Source organism: Coregonus clupeaformis, chromosome 17, assembly GCF_020615455.1.
Source record: "Coregonus clupeaformis isolate EN_2021a chromosome 17, ASM2061545v1, whole genome shotgun sequence".
Classification (NCBI taxonomy): Eukaryota; Metazoa; Chordata; class Actinopteri; order Salmoniformes; family Salmonidae; genus Coregonus; species Coregonus clupeaformis.
This window is the reverse complement of record NC_059208.1, coordinates 15,685,833-15,703,097: the sequence shown is the minus strand read 5'-3', so window position 1 is coordinate 15,703,097 and position 17,265 is coordinate 15,685,833. Positions and strand designations below refer to the sequence as shown.

General features: G+C 49.3%; 1 protein-coding gene across 1 annotated transcript in view; it reads right to left on the bottom strand.

Annotated features, from left to right (window-relative positions):
- LOC121585964 (grainyhead-like protein 2 homolog) overlaps positions 1–17,265 on the bottom strand; it is a 49,252-nt gene that overhangs the window by 24,957 nt on the left and 7,030 nt on the right. Inside the window, exons 5-7 of the mRNA XM_041902330.2 lie at positions 16,099–16,258; positions 14,632–14,743; positions 13,507–13,601 (exon numbers count right to left, since the gene is read on the bottom strand). Of these exons, the coding sequence (XP_041758264.2) occupies positions 13,507–13,601; positions 14,632–14,743; positions 16,099–16,258 (367 nt within the window). The remainder of the gene's footprint in view (positions 1–13,506; positions 13,602–14,631; positions 14,744–16,098; positions 16,259–17,265) is intronic.

The window sequence follows — 17,265 nt, the reverse complement described above, 5'->3', positions numbered from 1 at the left end:
AAATTGGACGACCTAAGATTACGGTTATCCTACCAACGGGACATTAAAAACTGTAATATCTTATGTTTCACCGAGTCGTGGCTGATATACGCTACATCGGCAGGATAGAACGGCTGACTCCGGTAAGACAAGGGGTGGCGGTCTGTGTATATTTGTAAACAACAGCTGGTGCATAAAATCTAATACTAAGGAAGTCTCAAGGTTTTGCTCGCCTGTTGTAGCTGTCCATTTACCACCACAAACCGATGCTGTCATTAAGATTGCACTCAATGAGCTGTATAAGGCCATAAGTAAACAGGAAAACGCTCATCCAGAGGCAGTGCTCCTAGTGGCCGGGGACTTTAATGCAGGGAAACTTAAATCCGTTCTACCTAATTTCTACCAGCATGTTAAATGTGCAACCAGAGGAGAAAAGAACTCTAGACCTTGCCCTCCATTTGGCAAATCTGACCATAATTATATCCTCCTGATTCCTGCTTACAAGCAAAAACTAAAGCAGGAAGCACCAGTGACTTGGTCAATAAAAAAGTGGTCAGATGAAGCAGATGCTAAACTACAGGACTGTTTTGCTAGCACAGACTGGAATATGTTCCGGGATTCTTCCGATGGCATTGAGGAGTACACCACATCAGTCACTGGCTTCATCAATAAGTGCATCGATGATGTCGTCCCCACAGTGACCGTACATACATACCCCAACCAGAAGCCATGGATTACAGGCAACATTCGCACTGAGCTGCCGCTTTTTTAAGGAGCGGGACTCTAACCCGGACGCTTATAAGAAATCCTGCTATGCCCTCCGACGAACCATCAAACAGGCAAAGAGTCAATACAGGACTAAGATTGAATTGTACTACACCGGCTCTGATGCTCGTCGGATGTGGCAGGGCTTGAAAACTATTACAGACTACAAAAGGAAGCACAGCCGCGAGCTGCCCAGTGACACAAGCCTACCAGACGAGCTAAATCACTTCTATGCTCGCTTAAAGGCAAGCAACACTGACGCATGCATGAGAGCATCAGCTGTTCCGGATGACTATGTGATCACGCTCTCCGTAGCCGATGTGAGTAGGACTTTTAAGCAGGTCAACATTCACAAGGCCGCAGGGCCAGACGGATTACCAGGACTTGTACTCCGATCATGCGCTGACCAACTGGCAAGTCTCTTCACTGACATTTTCAACATGTCCCTGACTGAGTCTGTAATAACAACATGTTTCAAGCGGACCACCATAGTCCCTGTGCCCAAGAACACTAAGATAACCTGCCTAAATGACTACCGACCCGTAGCACTCACGTCTGTAGCCATGAAGTGCTTTGAAATGCTGGTCATGGCTCACATCAACACCATTATCCCAGAAACCCTAGACCCACTCCAATTTGCATACCGCCCCAACAGATCCACAGATGATGCAATCTCTATTGCACTCCACACTGCCCTTTCCCACCTGGACAAGAGGAACACCTACGTGAGAATGCTATTGATTGACTACAGGTCAGCGTTCAATACCATAGTGCCCTCAAAGCTCATCACTGAGCTAAGGACCCTGGGACTAAACACCTCCCTCTGCAACTGGATCCTGGACTTCCTGACGGGCCACCCCCAGGTGGTAAGGGTAGGTAACAACACATCTGCCACGCTGATCCTCAACATAGGGGCCCCTCAGGGGTGTGTGCTCAGTCCCCTTCTGTACTCCCTGTTCACCCATGACTGCATGGCCAGGCACGACTCCAACACCATCATTAAGTTTGCCGATGACACAACAGTGGTAGGCCTGATCACCGACAACGATGAGACAGCCTATAGGGAGGAGGTCAGAGACCTTGCCGTGTGATGCCAGGATAACAACCTCTCCCTCAATGTGATCAAGACAAAGGAGATGATTGTGGACTACAAGAAAAAAAAGAGGACTGAGCACGCCCCCATTCTCATCGACGGGGCTGTAGTGGAACAGGTTGAGAGCTTCAAGTTCCTTGGTGTCCACATCACCAACAAACTATCATGGTCCAAACACACCAAGACAGTCGTGAAGAGGGCACGACAAAGCCTATTCCCCCTCAGGAGACTGAAAATATTTGGTATGGGTCCTCAGATCCTCAAAAGGTTCTACAGCTGCACCATCGAGAACATCCTGACTGGTTGCATCCCCACCTGGTATGGCAACTGCTCGGCCTCCGACCAGAAGGCACTACAGAGGGTAGTGCGTACGGCCCAGTACATCACTGGGGTCAAGCTTCCTGCCATCCAGGACCTCTATACCAGGCGGTGTCAGAGGAAGGCCCTAAAAATTGTCAAAGACTCCAGCCACCCTAGTCATAGACTGTTCTCTCTGCTACCGCACGGCAAGCGGTACCGGAGCGCCATGTCTAGGTCCAAAAGGATTCTTAACAGCTTCTACCCCCAAGCCATAAGACTCCTGAACAGCTAATCATGGCTACCCGGAATATTTGCATTGCCCCCCCCACCCCATCCCCCTCTTTTACGCTGCTGCTACTCTGTTTATTATTTATGCATAGTCACTTTAACTCTACCCACATGTACATATTACCTCAATCACCTCGACTAACCTGTGCCCCCACACATTGACTCTGTACCGGTACCCTCTGTATATAGCCTCCCTACTGTTTATTTAATTTTTTTACTGATCAATTTTTTACTTAACACTTTTTTTTTCTTCTTAAAAAACTGCATTGTTGGTTAATGGCTTGTAAGTAAGCATTTCACTGTAATGTCTACACCTGTTGTATTCGGTGCATGTGGCAAATAAGATTTGGTATCGTGTTAACCACTGCTGATTACTGACAGGCCTAGAGGCTTGAGCACAACACCACTACTCATCCCTCACACACACAATATGCCTAACAGAAGTATAACCCCCTCAGCATCTAGTCTCCAGAGGTGTGTGTCTCACAGAGCTAAGAGGTCTATAACCCCCTCAGCATCAAGTCTCCAGAGGAGTGTGTCTCAGAGCTAAGAGGTCTATAACCCCCTCAGCATCAAGTCTCCAGAGGAGTGTGTCTCAGAGCTAAGAGGTCTATAACCCCCTCAGCATCAAGTCTCCAGAGGAGTGTGTCTCACAGAGCTAAGAGGTCTATAACCCCCTCAGCATCAAGTCTCCAGAGGAGTGTGTCTCAGAGCTAAGAGGTCTATAACCCCCTCAGCATCAAGTCTCCAGAGGAGTGTGTCTCACAGAGCTAAGAGGTCTATAACCACCTCAGCATCAAGTCTCCAGAGGAGTGTGTCTCACAGAGCTAAGAGGTCTATAACCCCCTCAGCACCAAGTCTCCAGAGGAGAGTGTCTCACAGAGCTAAGAGGTCTATAACCCCCTCAGCATCTAGTCTCCAGAGGAGTGTGTCTCAGAGCTAAGAGGTGTATAACCCCCTGTCACACCCTGGCTCTGGGACTCTATATGTTGAGCCAGGGTGTGTTCATTCATTGTGTTTATTTATATGTTGGTAATTCTGTTGTGTTTATTTCTATGTTGGCTAGAGTGACTCCCAATCGGAGGCAACGAGTGTCAGCTGTCGTTGGTTGTCTCTGATTGGGAGCCATATTTATACTGTCTATTTTCCCTTTGTGTTTGTGGGTTCTTGTTCCGTGTTGGTCATTGTTACCGTGGACTTCACGAGTCGTTTGTTGTTTTGTTGATTGTTGTTTCTATTATCACTAAAGATAATAAAGTTAACCATGTTCGTTCATCACGCTGCGCCTTGGTCTATTCAATACGACGATCGTGACAGAAGAACCCACCATACAAGGACCAAGCAGCGTGTCCGGGGGCAGATCTTGGACTGGACATGGGAGGAAGCGCCGGGAAAGGAGATGGAGAGGTTGGCGATGGCCCAGGTGGGCAAAGTGTGGTCCTGGGAGGACATGCTCGGGGGAAAAGGGCCATGGGCTAGGATTAAGGCCCTGGCGAGAGAGGAGCAGCGGCGTCAGCAGTGTCAACGTCGGACAGGCGAGAGGCAACCCCAGAAAATTTTTAGGGGGGGCACACGGCATGGGCGGCTGGGCAGCAGGAGGCTGCCACAGGGCGATTTGGAGAAGAGGCCACCGGGTTAGGGGGGCCAGAAGGCAGGTTGGCGGAGCCTGGATGGAGAGCGGAACCAACTTCCCGTACTCAGGCATGGCAGCATGGGACGGGGGCAGGTTCCCGCGGTATGCGGGAGCGGCGTACTGTGCCACGAGTGGTCCGGCATAGTCCTGTACGTCCTGTGCGAGCACCCCGCACGTGTCGTGCGAAGGTGGGTATGCAGCCAGGACGGAGTGTGCCGGCTCAACGCTCGTGGTCTCCAATGCCTCTCCGCGGTCCCGGATATCCTGCTCCAGTGTCACGTGCTGTTATGCCAGTACGGGTACACAGCCCTGTACGTCCTGTGCGGATGCCTCACACAGAGTGTGTGAAGGTAGGCATTCAGCCAGGACGGGTTGTGGCCGCTCTTCACTCCAGGTCTCCTATCCGTCTCCACAGCCCGGTTCGGCCTGTCCCTGCTCCACGCACCAAGCCTACGGTGTGCGTCGCCAGCCCGGTCCGGCCTGTCCCTGCTCTACGCACCAAGCCTACGGTGTGCGTCGCCAGCCCAGTCCGGCCTGTCCCTGCTCCACGCACCAAGCCTACGGTGTGCGTCGCCAGCCCGGTCCGGCCTGTCCCTGCTCCACGCACCAAGCCTACGGTGTGCGTCGCCAGCCCAGGCCGGCCTGTCCCTGCTCCACGCACCAAGCCTACGGGGTGCGTCGCCAGCCCAGCCCGGCCTGTCCCTGCTCCACGCACCAAGCCTACGGTGTGCGTCGCCAGCCCAGCCCGGCCTGTTCCTGCCACTCGCACCAAGTCTACGGTGCGCGTCGCCAGCCCGGCCCGGCCTGTTCCTGCCACTCGCATCAAGTCTACGGTGCGCGTCGCCAGCCCGGCCCGGCCTGTTCCTGCCCTACGCACCAAGTCTCGGTGCGCGTCGCCAGCCCGGCCCGGCCTGTTCCTGCCACTCGCACCAAGTATACGGTGCGCGTCGCCAGCCCGGCCCGGCCTGTTCCTGCCACTCGCACCAAGTCTACGGTGCGCGTCGCCAGCCCGGCCCGGCCTGTTCCTGCCACTCGCACCAAGTCTACGGTGCGCGTCGCCAGCCCGGCCCGGCCTGTTCCTGCTACTCGCACTAAGCCAGGGGTGCGAGACGTCAGCCTGGTAAGGCCTGTTCCTGCTACTCGCACTAAGCCAGGGGTGCGAGACGTCAGCCTGGTAAGGCCCGTCCCTCCTCCACGCACCAAGCCAGGGGTGCGAGTCGTCAGCCTGGTAAGGCCGTTCCTCCTCCACGCACTAAGCCAGGGTGCGAGTCGTCAGCCTGGTAAGGCCCGTTCCTCCTCCACGCACTAAGCCAGGGGTGCGAGTCGTCAGCCTGGTAAGGCCCGTTCCTCCTCCACGCACCAAGCCAGGGGTGCGCGTCGTCAGCCTGGTAAGGCCCATTCCTCCTCCACGCACCAAGCCAGGGGTGCGCGTCGTCAGTCCAGCACAACCCGTGCCTGGTAAGGTACCGGTCAACTGCTCCACTATGGAGCTGAAGCTAACCGCTCCTGCTAAGTCCAGTTCAGCTCCAGCCGGCGGGGCCAGACTGGACCAGGGGCGCTATGGGGGGTTTATTGGAGGGTGGTGGTCAAGGCCGGAGCCAGAACCGCCGCCGAGGAGATATGCCCGCCCAGCCCTCCCCTGTTTTGTTCAGGTTGAGGCGCGGTCGCAGTCCGCGCCTTTAGGGGGGGGTACTGTCACACCCTGGCTCTGGGACTCTATATGTTGAGCCAGGGTGTGTTCATTCATTGTGTTTATTTCTATGTTGGTAATTCTGTTGTGTTTATTTCTATGTTGGCTAGAGTGACTCGCAATCGGAGGCAACGAGTGTCAGCTGTCGTTGGTTGTCTCTGATTGGGAGCCATATTTATACTGTCTATTTTCCCTTTGTGTTTGTGGGTTCTTGTTCCGTGTTGGTCATTGTTACCGTGGACTTCACGAGTCGTTTGTTGTTTTGTTGATTGTTGTTTCTATTATCACTAAAGATAATAAAGTTAACCATGTTCGTTCATCACGCTGCGCCTTGGTCTATTCAATACGACGATCGTGACACCCCCTCAGCATCTAGTCTCCAGAGGAGTGTGTCTCAGAGCTAAGAGGTCTATAACCCCCTCAGCATCAAGTCTCCAGAGGAGTGTGTCTCAGAGCTAAGAGGTCTATAACCCCCTCAGCATCTAGTCTCCAGAGGAGTGTGTCTCACAGAGCTAAGAGGTCTATAACCCCCTCAGCATCTAGTCTCCAGAGGAGTGTGTCTCACAGAGCTAAGAGGTCTATAACCCCCTCAGCATCAAGTCTCAAGAGGAGTGTGTCTCACAGAGCTAAGAGGTCTATAACTGTAAGAGCCTTTTCTGGTCAGTCTTTCAGCTCAACACAAACAACCGTCTGGCTGTGTTCAGTATCCATCCAATGAATTGAAATGATTTTGTATCCCATCCAACACATCTCTCACTGAGTTCTAATGATGATGACTGTTGCCATGCAACTACTCTGTCAAAATGAAAACCTAAATGCATCATCATCATCATCCACCCTTGTCTTCATGATTGTGATTGTTTTGTTTGCCTGACAATCTTTGTCTGAGTAGGACACCATTTAGTTATTATTATTGGTCCACAGGACTAAACACCAGTACCAGGTAATGACCAGAGCCTCTCACAACAGGACCAGGTAATGACTAGAGCCTGTCATGACAGGACCAGGTAATGACTAGACCCTCTCACGACAGGACCAGGTAATGACTAGAGTCTGTCACGACAGGACCAGGTAATGACTAGAGCCTGTCACGACAGGACCAGGTAATGACTAGAGCCTGTCACGACAGGACCAGGTAATGACTAGAGCCTGTCACGACAGGACCAGGTAAGGACCATAGCCTCTCACGACAGGACCAGGTAATGACTAGAGCCTGTCATGACAGGACCAGGTAATGACTAGAGCCTGTCATGACAGGACCAGGTAATGACTAGAGCCTGTCACGACAGGACCAGGTAATGACTAGAGCCTGTCACGACAGGACCAGGTAAGGACCAGAGCCTCTCACGACAGGACCAGGTAAGGACCAGAGCCTCTCACGACAGGACCAGGTAATGACTAGAGCCTGTCACGACAGGAACAGGTAATGACTAGAGTCTGTCACGACAGGACCAGGTAATGACTAGAGTCTGTCACGACAGGACCAGGTAATGACTAGAGCCTGTCACGACAGGACCAGGTAATGACTAGAGCCTGTCACGACAGGACCAGGTAATGACTAGAGCCTGTCACGACAGGACCAGGTAATGACTAGAGCCTGTCATGACAGGACCAGGTAAGGACCAGAGCCACTCACGACAGGACCAGGTAATGACTAGAGCCTGTCACGACAGGACCAGGTAAGGACTAGAGCCTGTCATGACAGGAACAGGTAATAACTAGAGCCTGCCACGACAGGACCAGGTAAGGACGAGAGCCTCTCACGACAGGACCAGGTAATGACTAGAGCCTCTCACGACAGGACCAGGTAATGACTAGAGCCTGTCACGACAGGACCAGGTAATGACTAGAGCCTGTCACGACAGGACCAGGTAATGACTAGAGCCTGTCACGACAGGACCAGGTAATGACTAGAGCCTGTCACGACAGGACCAGGTAATGACTAGAGCCTCTCCACTTGGCTGTGGCACCACATCGTTAATATTGCATCCCTATGAGTGGCACCCCAATCAGAACAGGCTGGTTTAATGGAACCCCTAAGTGTGGATGCGTCCCAATGGCACCCTACACCCTGTACATTTACATTACATTACATTTTAGTCATTTAGCAGACGCTCTTATCCAGAGCGACTTACAGGAGCAATTAGGGTTAAGTGCCTTGCTCAAGGGCACATTTACGTCATTTAGCAGACGCTCTTGTCCAGAGCGACTCACAAATTGATGCATTCACCCTATAGCCAGTGGGATAACCACTTTACAATTTTTTGGGGGGTAGAAGGGATTACTTTATCCTATCCCAGGTATTCCTTAAAGAGGTGGGGTTTCAAATGTCTCCGGAAGGTGGTGAGCGACTCCACTGTGGGGGAGGGGGGTAGGAGGATTACTTTATCCTATCCCAGGTATTCCTTAAAGAGGTGGGGTTTCAAATGTCTCCGGAAGGTGGTGAGTGACTCCGCTGTAGGGGGATTACTTTATCCTATCCCAGGTATTCCTTAAAGAGGTGGGGTTTCAAATGTCTCCGGAAGGTGGTGAGTGACTCCGCTGTGGGGGGGTAGAAGGATTACTTTATCCTATCCCAGGTATTCCTTAAAGAGGTGGGGTTTCAAATGTCTCCGGAAGGTGGTGAGCGACTCCGCTGTGTGTGTGTGGGTACAGTGCACTACGTTTGACCAGAGCCCTATCAGCCCTGTGGGCCCTGTTCTAAAGTAGTGCACTAGGAAGGGAATAGGGTGCCATTGGGGACGTAGCCTGTGTTTTCCTGTGCCAGCCCATCTCAGCTGGGATCTCTGTTAAATCAGCGGGGTGACTTCAGGATCTGTCTCTGTGCCAGTAGAGGTGATAATTACAAGATGTCAGGGGTCAGAGAGATAGAGAGGTGGAGAGTAGGGCTGGCCGATATATATAATTAATTTGATTAATTCAATTTAATGTTTTAGCACGATATTCCAAATGCCTGTATCGTCAGAATAGAGGATTTATGATCTCATCTCCTTCTGCTGTGACTCTGCACCTTCCTTCCCATTTACACACACACACACACACACACACAGTCTTGTACAGCTAACCTTGTGGGGACACACAATTCAGTCACATTCAAAATCCTATTTTCCCTAACCCTAAACCTAACCCTAACCCGTACTCTTACCCTTACCTTAACCATAACCCTAACCTTAACCCAAAAACCTAACCCTAAACCTAACCCTAGCTCCTAACCCTAAACCTAACCCTAGCTCCTAACCCTAACCCTAAAACTAACCCTAGCTCCTAACCCTAACCCTTAACGTAATTCTAACCCTAAATCTAACCTTAACCCTAAACCCCCTAGAAATAGCATTTGACCTCGTGGGCACTAACAAAATGTCCCCAGTTGGTCAAATTTTTGTTCGTTTACTATTGTTGTAGTCTCCCACTCTCTCACACACACACACACACACACACCAAGCCCCTGCCACTCACAACAACAAAGATGAAAGATCTCTTCTTCCTTTCTGACAACAAGCAGTTTCAACTCGCAATTTGCATTTGAGGTTTGGTCCAACAGAATCGCTCATTTTGACACCGAAGCGCATTGAGACTTTATTTTACTGTGTTAGAGAAGTCAACCTTTCTAACGATACCCTTTTTATGTCTCAACTCCTCAATTTGTGCGCAGAGCAGACATTACTAAAACGGGAGTATAAATTAACATTGATTCTGGAAAATGAATGCTCAGTTTCTGTCGCACGCAGCATAGCGGTACCGCTATCAGACTGTTATACACTGAACAAAAATATAAACGCAACATGTAAAGTGTTGGTCCCATGTTTCATGAGCTGAAATAAAATATCCTTATTTCTCTCAAATTTTGTGCACAAATGTGTTTACATCCCTGTTAGTGAGCATTTCTCCTTTGCCAAGATAATCCATCCACCTGACAGGTGTGGCATATCAAGAAGCTGATTAAACAGCATGATCATTACACAGGTGCACCTTGTGCTGGGGACAAGAAAAGGCCACTCTAAAATGTGCAGTTTTGTCACACAACACAATGCCACAGATGTCTCAAGTTGAGGGAGCGTGCAATTGGTATGCTGACTGCAGAAATGTCCACCAGAGCTGTTGCCAGAGAATTGAATGTTCATTTCTCTACCATAAGCCGCCTCCAACGTCGTTTTAGAGAATTTGGCAGTACGTCCAACCGGCCTCAAAACCGCAGACCACGTACATGGCGTCGTGTGGGCGAGCGGTTTGCTGATGTCAGCGTTGTGAACAGAGTGCCCCATGGTGGCGGTGGGGTTATGGTATGGGCAGGCATAATCTACGGACAACGAACACAAATGCATTTTATCGATGGCAATTTAAATGCACAGAAATACCGTGACGAGATCCTGAGGCCCATTGTGAGGCCCATGTCTTTTAATGTATCTGTGACCAACAGATGCATATCTGTATTCCCAGTAATGTAAAATCCATAGATTAGGGCCTAATGAATTTATTTCAATTGACTGATTTCCTCAGTAAAATCTTTGAAATTGTTGCATGTTGCGTTAATATTTTTGTTCAGTGTACTAGCTGTCTAGTCTGGTTTCTCTCCTTGCTGTAGTTGTAGGGATTCCTGTAACAAAGTGAGCGTATTCAGCAGCTCTGCCACTTTCAAACAATACACTTTCAAACAGTTCCTCACATGCAGCTCTTCTAACGTCATATACCTTATCTCTTGTCCACGCAATAAGCAATACATGATCTAAACCAGTAGACAGATAAGAACACGTATTATAGAACACAAGAGTGCTGCAAGGAGAAATGACCCTACATCCCCTATTGCAAGTCATTTCTCAGAGGCCGGTCACCCCGTCTCCTCCATGTCCTTCTGTGCTCTACAGCAGATACATCTTCACGTAGGGGTGCTTCTCAGAGGCTGAAACGGTTGGGTTTTGGTTTCACCTTTCATTTATGCACTATGGTCTTTTGGGCCACCATGATGTTTTAATAAACATCTTTATCATTCAAGCTTCCTTTTTTATTTATTCCACCCCCCCCAAAAAGACAGTGTGCGGGTCTCCATCTCTTCCAGTATTGTTATTTTGACTCCTACACACCTGGAACAGACACTATTCAGTAGTAAGGATCTTAAAAGAGCCTAGACGGCCTCTTATAATTTAGTCTGTGTTTTATAAATGTGCAATGAGCATAAAAAAATACAATTATATACAGAATTGGCAACTCGTTCTCATTCTGAGAAATGAGGTAAGCCACTCTATTTCAACATCTGAACTAAGTGGACAGGATAACATGCAGTTCAAACAATTAGAGACGGACAGGAGGGTGTGTTCGCTAGCAAATAGATCCAAGTTGGCTAGACTTTAAATACTTTATAAAGATTAGCTGGCTACTCACTAGCGCATGGGCTTGTGCTTGAGAGATTGTTTATGAGACCTGTGATAATTTTCTATAAAGAAGTTGATCATTATTAGTGAATGTGCATTTTGGGTGGAGGGTGGAGGGGAGGGTAGAGGGGACAGGGGAGGATAGAGGGGACAGGGGAGGGTAGAGGGGACAGGGGAGGATAGAGGGGACAGGGGAGGGTAGAGGGGACAGGGGAGGATAGAGGGGGACAGGGGAGGGTAGAGGGGACAGTGGAGGGTAGAGGGGACAGGGAAGGATGGAGGGGACAGGGGAGGATAGAGGGGACAGGGGGGGTGGAGGGGACAGGGGGAGGGTAGAGGGTGGAGGGGACAGGGGAGGGTAGAGGGTGGAGGGGACAGGGGACAGGGGAGGTGGAGGGGACAGGGAAGGATGGAGGGGACAGGGGAGGATAGAGGGGACAGGGGGTGGGAGAGGACAGGGGAGGGTAGAGGGTGGAGGGGACAGGGGAGGGTGGAGGGAACAGGGGTGGGTGGAGAGGGGAGGGTAGAGGGTGGAGGGGACAGGGGAGGGTGGAGGGGACAGGGAGGGTAGAGGGGACAGGGGGGTAGAGGGGACAGGGGAGGGTAGAGGGTGGAGGGGACAGGGGAGGGTAGAGGGTGGAGGGGACAGGGGAGGGTGGAGGGGACAGGGAAGGATGGAGGGACAGGGGAGGATAGAGGGGACGGGGGGTGGAGGGGACAGGGGAGGTAGAGGTGGAGGGGACAGGGGAGGGTGGAGGGGGACAGGGGGTGGGTGGAGAGGGGAGGGTAGAGGGTGGAGGGGACAAGGGAGGGTGGAGGGGACAGGGGAGGGTAGAGGGGAGGGGACAGGGGAGGGTAGAGGGGACAGGGGAGGGTATAGGGGACAGGGGAGGGTGGAGGGGACAGGGGAGGGTAGAGAGGTGGAGGGGTAGAGAGGTAGTGGAGACTGAGGGATCAGGGAGGGAATGTGTTTGTTTTCAGCAACACTGACCCTTTAACATCATGTCTCCACTCTGTCCCTGTCTGTCATACACCACTGACTCATACACACACTCCTGACCTGATGCCAAGAGTTCAGACAGTTTGCTCTGAACCCTACATGCTCTAAGAGTTCAGACAGTTTGCTCTGAACCCTACATGCTCTAAGAGTTCAGACAGTTTGCTCTGAACCCTACATGCTCTAAGAGTTCAGACAGTTTGCTCAGAACCCTACATGCTCTAAGAGTTCAGACAGTTTGCTCTGAACCCTACATGCTCTAAGAGTTCAGACAGTTTGCTCTGAACCCTACATGCTCTAAGAGTTCAGACAGTTTGGTCTGAACCCTACATGCTCTAAGAGTTCAGACAGTTTGCTCTGAACCCTACATGCTCTGAGAGTTCAGACAGTTTGCTTAGAACTGTGTGATCTATCAACTGTAAAGCATTTAAATTCATCTGGTACCGCTCATCAACAGACAATAACAGAGTACAAATATAATAGCTGAGAACAAAACAACCGCATGTCTGACCCACTCACAATATAGGGAGGCCTTTAGGAAAGATTGATTTAACATACATCCTTTAAACAATGCAAAATAATATATGTCCCAATCACATGACCAACAAGCTACTAATAGTTGTAGGCTGTTTCAACAGAGGCCCTCCTGAACGGTCAATATTTATCTAGAGAGCTGGAGCCTGAAGCTGGGTCTCTTTCAGAGCTGAAATCTGAGCTGAAACCTGAGCTGCTCCTTTCTGTCCCTCAGAGTGGCCCAGTGTGTCACACCTACAGTACTATCAGGATTACAGGGCCACCTCGAACGAGAAACACTCAGAGACCGCTCCCTGTTTGTCTGCCAGAAACAGGTCTACAGACAGACCATTATCCGCTCCCTGTTGGTCTGCCAGAAACAGGTCTACAGACAGACCATTATCCGCTCCCTGTTGGTCTGCCAGAAACAGGTCTACAGACAGACCATTATCCACTCTGTTGGTCTGCCAGAAACAGGTCTACAGACAGACCATTATCCACTCTGTTGGTCTGCCAGAAACAGGTATACAGACAGACCATTATCCACTCTGTTGGTCTGCCAGAAACAGACCTGTTTCTGGCAGACCAAAAGGGAGTGGATAATGGTCTGTCTGTAGACCTGTTTCTGGCAGACCAACAGAGTGGATAATGGTCTGTCTGTAGACCTGTTTCTGGCAGACCAACAGAGTGGATAATGGCACCACAGGTACGATGGAACTCATTATTTCCCACATACTGTATTCCAACATCCTCCAAAGATTTAGGACCCTAGAAATGTTTTCTCTTGTTAACTTTTTAATATCACCGTCTCCTGTATGGTACTGAGAGCAAGTTGCCACTTCTGTTGAAGCACCTTTATACAACAGTCATGTGTCTCCTTACCTTGGCCTCCTCGTTGACATCCCAGGTGAAGGAGACGGCATTGTAAGCAATCTCCTCAATGTTCCCGATGGTGTTGAAGCTTTCTTTGTAGTCGGCTGCATGCAGAGAGGAGGTCACAGGACATCAGTATCTCTCAAACGCTACTTTACTGTTTCATTTACATAGAGCATGTTAAAGAGCATTTCAAAATACCACACACACACACACACACACACACACACACAGAGCACGGGGAGAGTGGATGTCTACCTCAAAGACCTAAGTGAGAAAATATTCCCTGCGGCTGCACAGTATAAAATGTTTTTAACACTGCTAGTGCATGGATAATGGGGCCACACTAAATTCACTTCAAGAAAATATCACTATTTCAAAATCTGCAACATCTTTTGAGCTGAATCAGATTATAAGGATTTAGTTGGCAAATCCACAAAGCACAGCACCAACAGTTTTTAGGAATACAAAATATAATTATGTGCTTGGACAAGGACATGTGGAAGATAAACTAAACTGCCTATTTACCCACAGTTTACTCCATCCCACAAGTTGAGACAAGTCCCCCCCTCCCCCACGTTTCATGCTAACAGCTCTATTCAAATCCCTGATGCAGTGACATCGCCCCGGGCCTCAGGTGGAATCGTGCCAGACCGTTATTCTAATCACTGCCCTGTGTCAGGTTTCACTACCAGTAATGGGAGGGCTCTCCTCTCATCTCCCAGGTCTACAACCTGCTCTGGGGGTCTCTAGTCCTAATATCTTGGGTACCTGGGGCAGTGGACCAAAAATCTAACTGATTCTTCCCTTGCTAAAGTCTGTCACTGCCCCGCTGTATTCCCAATCTGTTTTTCCATGGATCTGTAGACTGGTTATGAGTCGCAGTGTGTTTCCGTAACAGGAGACCAGACAGAGAGAGGAGTGGTATTAAAACGGGCTTTCCATTACCTGGGCTTTGGCTCAAAGACACTGTGGCTTACCTGGAGGACACTGATATCATGGTTGATCATATCAATGTGGGAAAAGGGATGTTGTTCTTACCGATGTCTAGGACTCTCTGTTTAGTGGTGTGTTGTCTGGAGTGCCAGTACGTTGGTTAGTTAGGGTTAGTTAGCTACAGTTAGTTGTTCTTACCGATGTCTAGGACTCTCTGTTTAGTGGTGTGTTGTCTGGAGTGCCAGTACTTCCAGTGTTTCAGCTGCTGATCTCTGTCCTTGTCCTCACTGAACATCACCATCACCACACTCTGGAGAGAATACAGTACATTTAGCTCACATTCAACTCAATACCCAGTACATCATTATCCAGGCTAGGGTTCAGCTCAATACCCAGTACAGCATTATCCAGGCTAGGGTTCAGCTCAATACCCAGTATATCATTATCCAGGGTTCAGCTCAATACCAAGTACATCATTATCCAGGCTAGGGTTCAGCTCAATACCCAGTACATCATTATCCAGGCTAGGGTTCAGCTCAATACCCAGTACATCATTATCCAGGCTAGGGTTCAGCTCAATACCCAGTACATCGTTATCCAGGCTAGGGTTCAGCTCAATACCCAGTACATCATTATCCAGGCTAGGGGTCAGCTCAATACCCAGTACATCATTATCCAGGCTAGGGTTCAGCTCAATACCCAGTACATCATTATCCAGGCTAGGGTTCAGCTCAATATCCAGTACATCATTATTTATCATTATCCAGGCTAGGGTTCAGCTCAATACCCAGTACATCATTATCCAGGCTAGGGTTCAGCTCAATACCCAGTACATCATTATCCAGGGTTCAGTTCAATACCCAGTACATCATTATCCAGGCTAGGGTTCAGCTCAATACCCAGTACATCATTATCCAGGTGAGGGTTCAGCTCAATATCCAGTACATCATTATTTATCTTTATCCAGGCTAGGGTTCAGCTCAATATCCAGTACATCATTATTTATCATTATCCAGGCTAGGGTTCAGCTCAATACCCAGTACATCATTATCCAGGCTAGGGTTCAGCTCAATATCCAGTACATCATTATTTATCATTATACAGGCTAGGGTTCAGCTCAATATACAGTACATCATTATTTATCATTATCCAGGCTAGGGTTCAGCTCAATACCCAGTACATCATTATCCAGGCTAGGGTTAAGCTCAATATCCAGTACATCATTATTTATCAAAATCCAGGCTAGGGTTGAGCTCAATACCCAGTACATCATTATCCAGGCTAGGGTTGAGCTCAATACCCAGTACATCATTATCCAGGCTAGGGTTCAGCTCAATATCCAGTACATCATTATTTATCATTATCCAGGCTAGGGTTCAGCTCAATACCCAGTACATCGTTGTCCAGGCTAGGGTTAAGCTCAATACCCAGTACATAATTATCCAGGCTAGGGGTCAGCTCAATACTCAGTACCCAGAAACATAAACTATTTTTCACATCTTTAGAACGTCTCAGGAAACTTTGGTAGAGTTCAGAATGTGTTCTCTACTCCTCTACAGCACCCCCCCATCCTCCATCTGTCTCCCTCCCCCCATCCTCCAGCTGTCTCCCCCTCACCTGCACAAAGCTGTGGCTCCTCCCTGGCTCTTACCACGGCCCACTCACCCGCACTTTGCTGAATGGATTGTGCTGGCCCTTGTTGGCTCCGCCCATCGCGCGCAGCGTCACGGCGTAGAACTGTCCCTTGTTCAGGTAGGTCAGAGGCCCCTCCCTCTCCTTCCGATGGACAGACCTGGGTGCCTCTAGAGAATACTGGAAAGTGTCACTGTTGAGAAGAGGACACTAATGTGTGTTGAGCGTGACCAAACTGCCCTTCACGGACAAAGTTCTATTGAATTAAATGGAATTGAATTAGAGTAGTGGTAGCAGCATAGTAGTGGTAGCAGTATAGTAGTGGTAGCAGCATAGTAGTGGTAGCAGTATAGTAGTGGTAGCAGTATAGTAGTGGTAGCAGTATAGTAGTGGTAGCAGCATAGTAGTGGTAGCAGTATAGTAGTGGTAGCAGCATAGTAGTGGTAGCAGCATAGTAGTGGTAGCAGTATAGTAGTGGTAGCAGTATAGTAGTGGTAGCAGTATAGTAGTGGTAGAAGTATAGTAGTGGTAGCAGCATAGTAGTGGTAGCAGCATAGTAGTGGTAGCAGCATAGTAGTGGTAGCATAGAAGTGGTAGCAGTATAGTAGTGGTAGCAGCATAGTAGTGGTAGAAGCATAGTAGTGGTAGTATAGTAGTGGTAGCAGCATAGTAGTGGTAGCAGCATAGTAGTGGTAGCAGTATAGTAGTGGTAGCAGTATAATAGTGGTAGCAGTATAGTAGTGGTAGCAGCATAGTAGTGGTAGCAGTATAGTAGTGGTAGCAGCATAGTAGTGGTAGCAGTATAGTAGTGGTAGCAGCATAGTAGTGGTAGGCGTATAGTAGTGGTAGCAGCATAGTAGTGGTAGCAGTATAGTAGTGGTAGCAGCATAGTAGTGGTAGCAGCATAGTAGTGGTAGCAGTATAGTAGTGGTAGCAGTATAGTAGTGGTAGCAGCATAGTAGTGGTAGCAGTATAGTAGTGGTAGCAGCATAGTAGTGGTAGCAGCATAGTAGTGGTAGCAGCATAGTAGTGGTAGCAGTATAGTAGTGGTAGCAGCATAGTAGTGGTAGGCGTATAGTAGTGGTAGCAGCATAGTAGTGGTAGCAGTATAGTAGTGGTAACAGCATAGTAGTGGTAGCAGTATAGTAGTGGTAGCAGTATAGTAGTGGTAGCAGTATAGTAGTGGTAGCAGCATAGTAG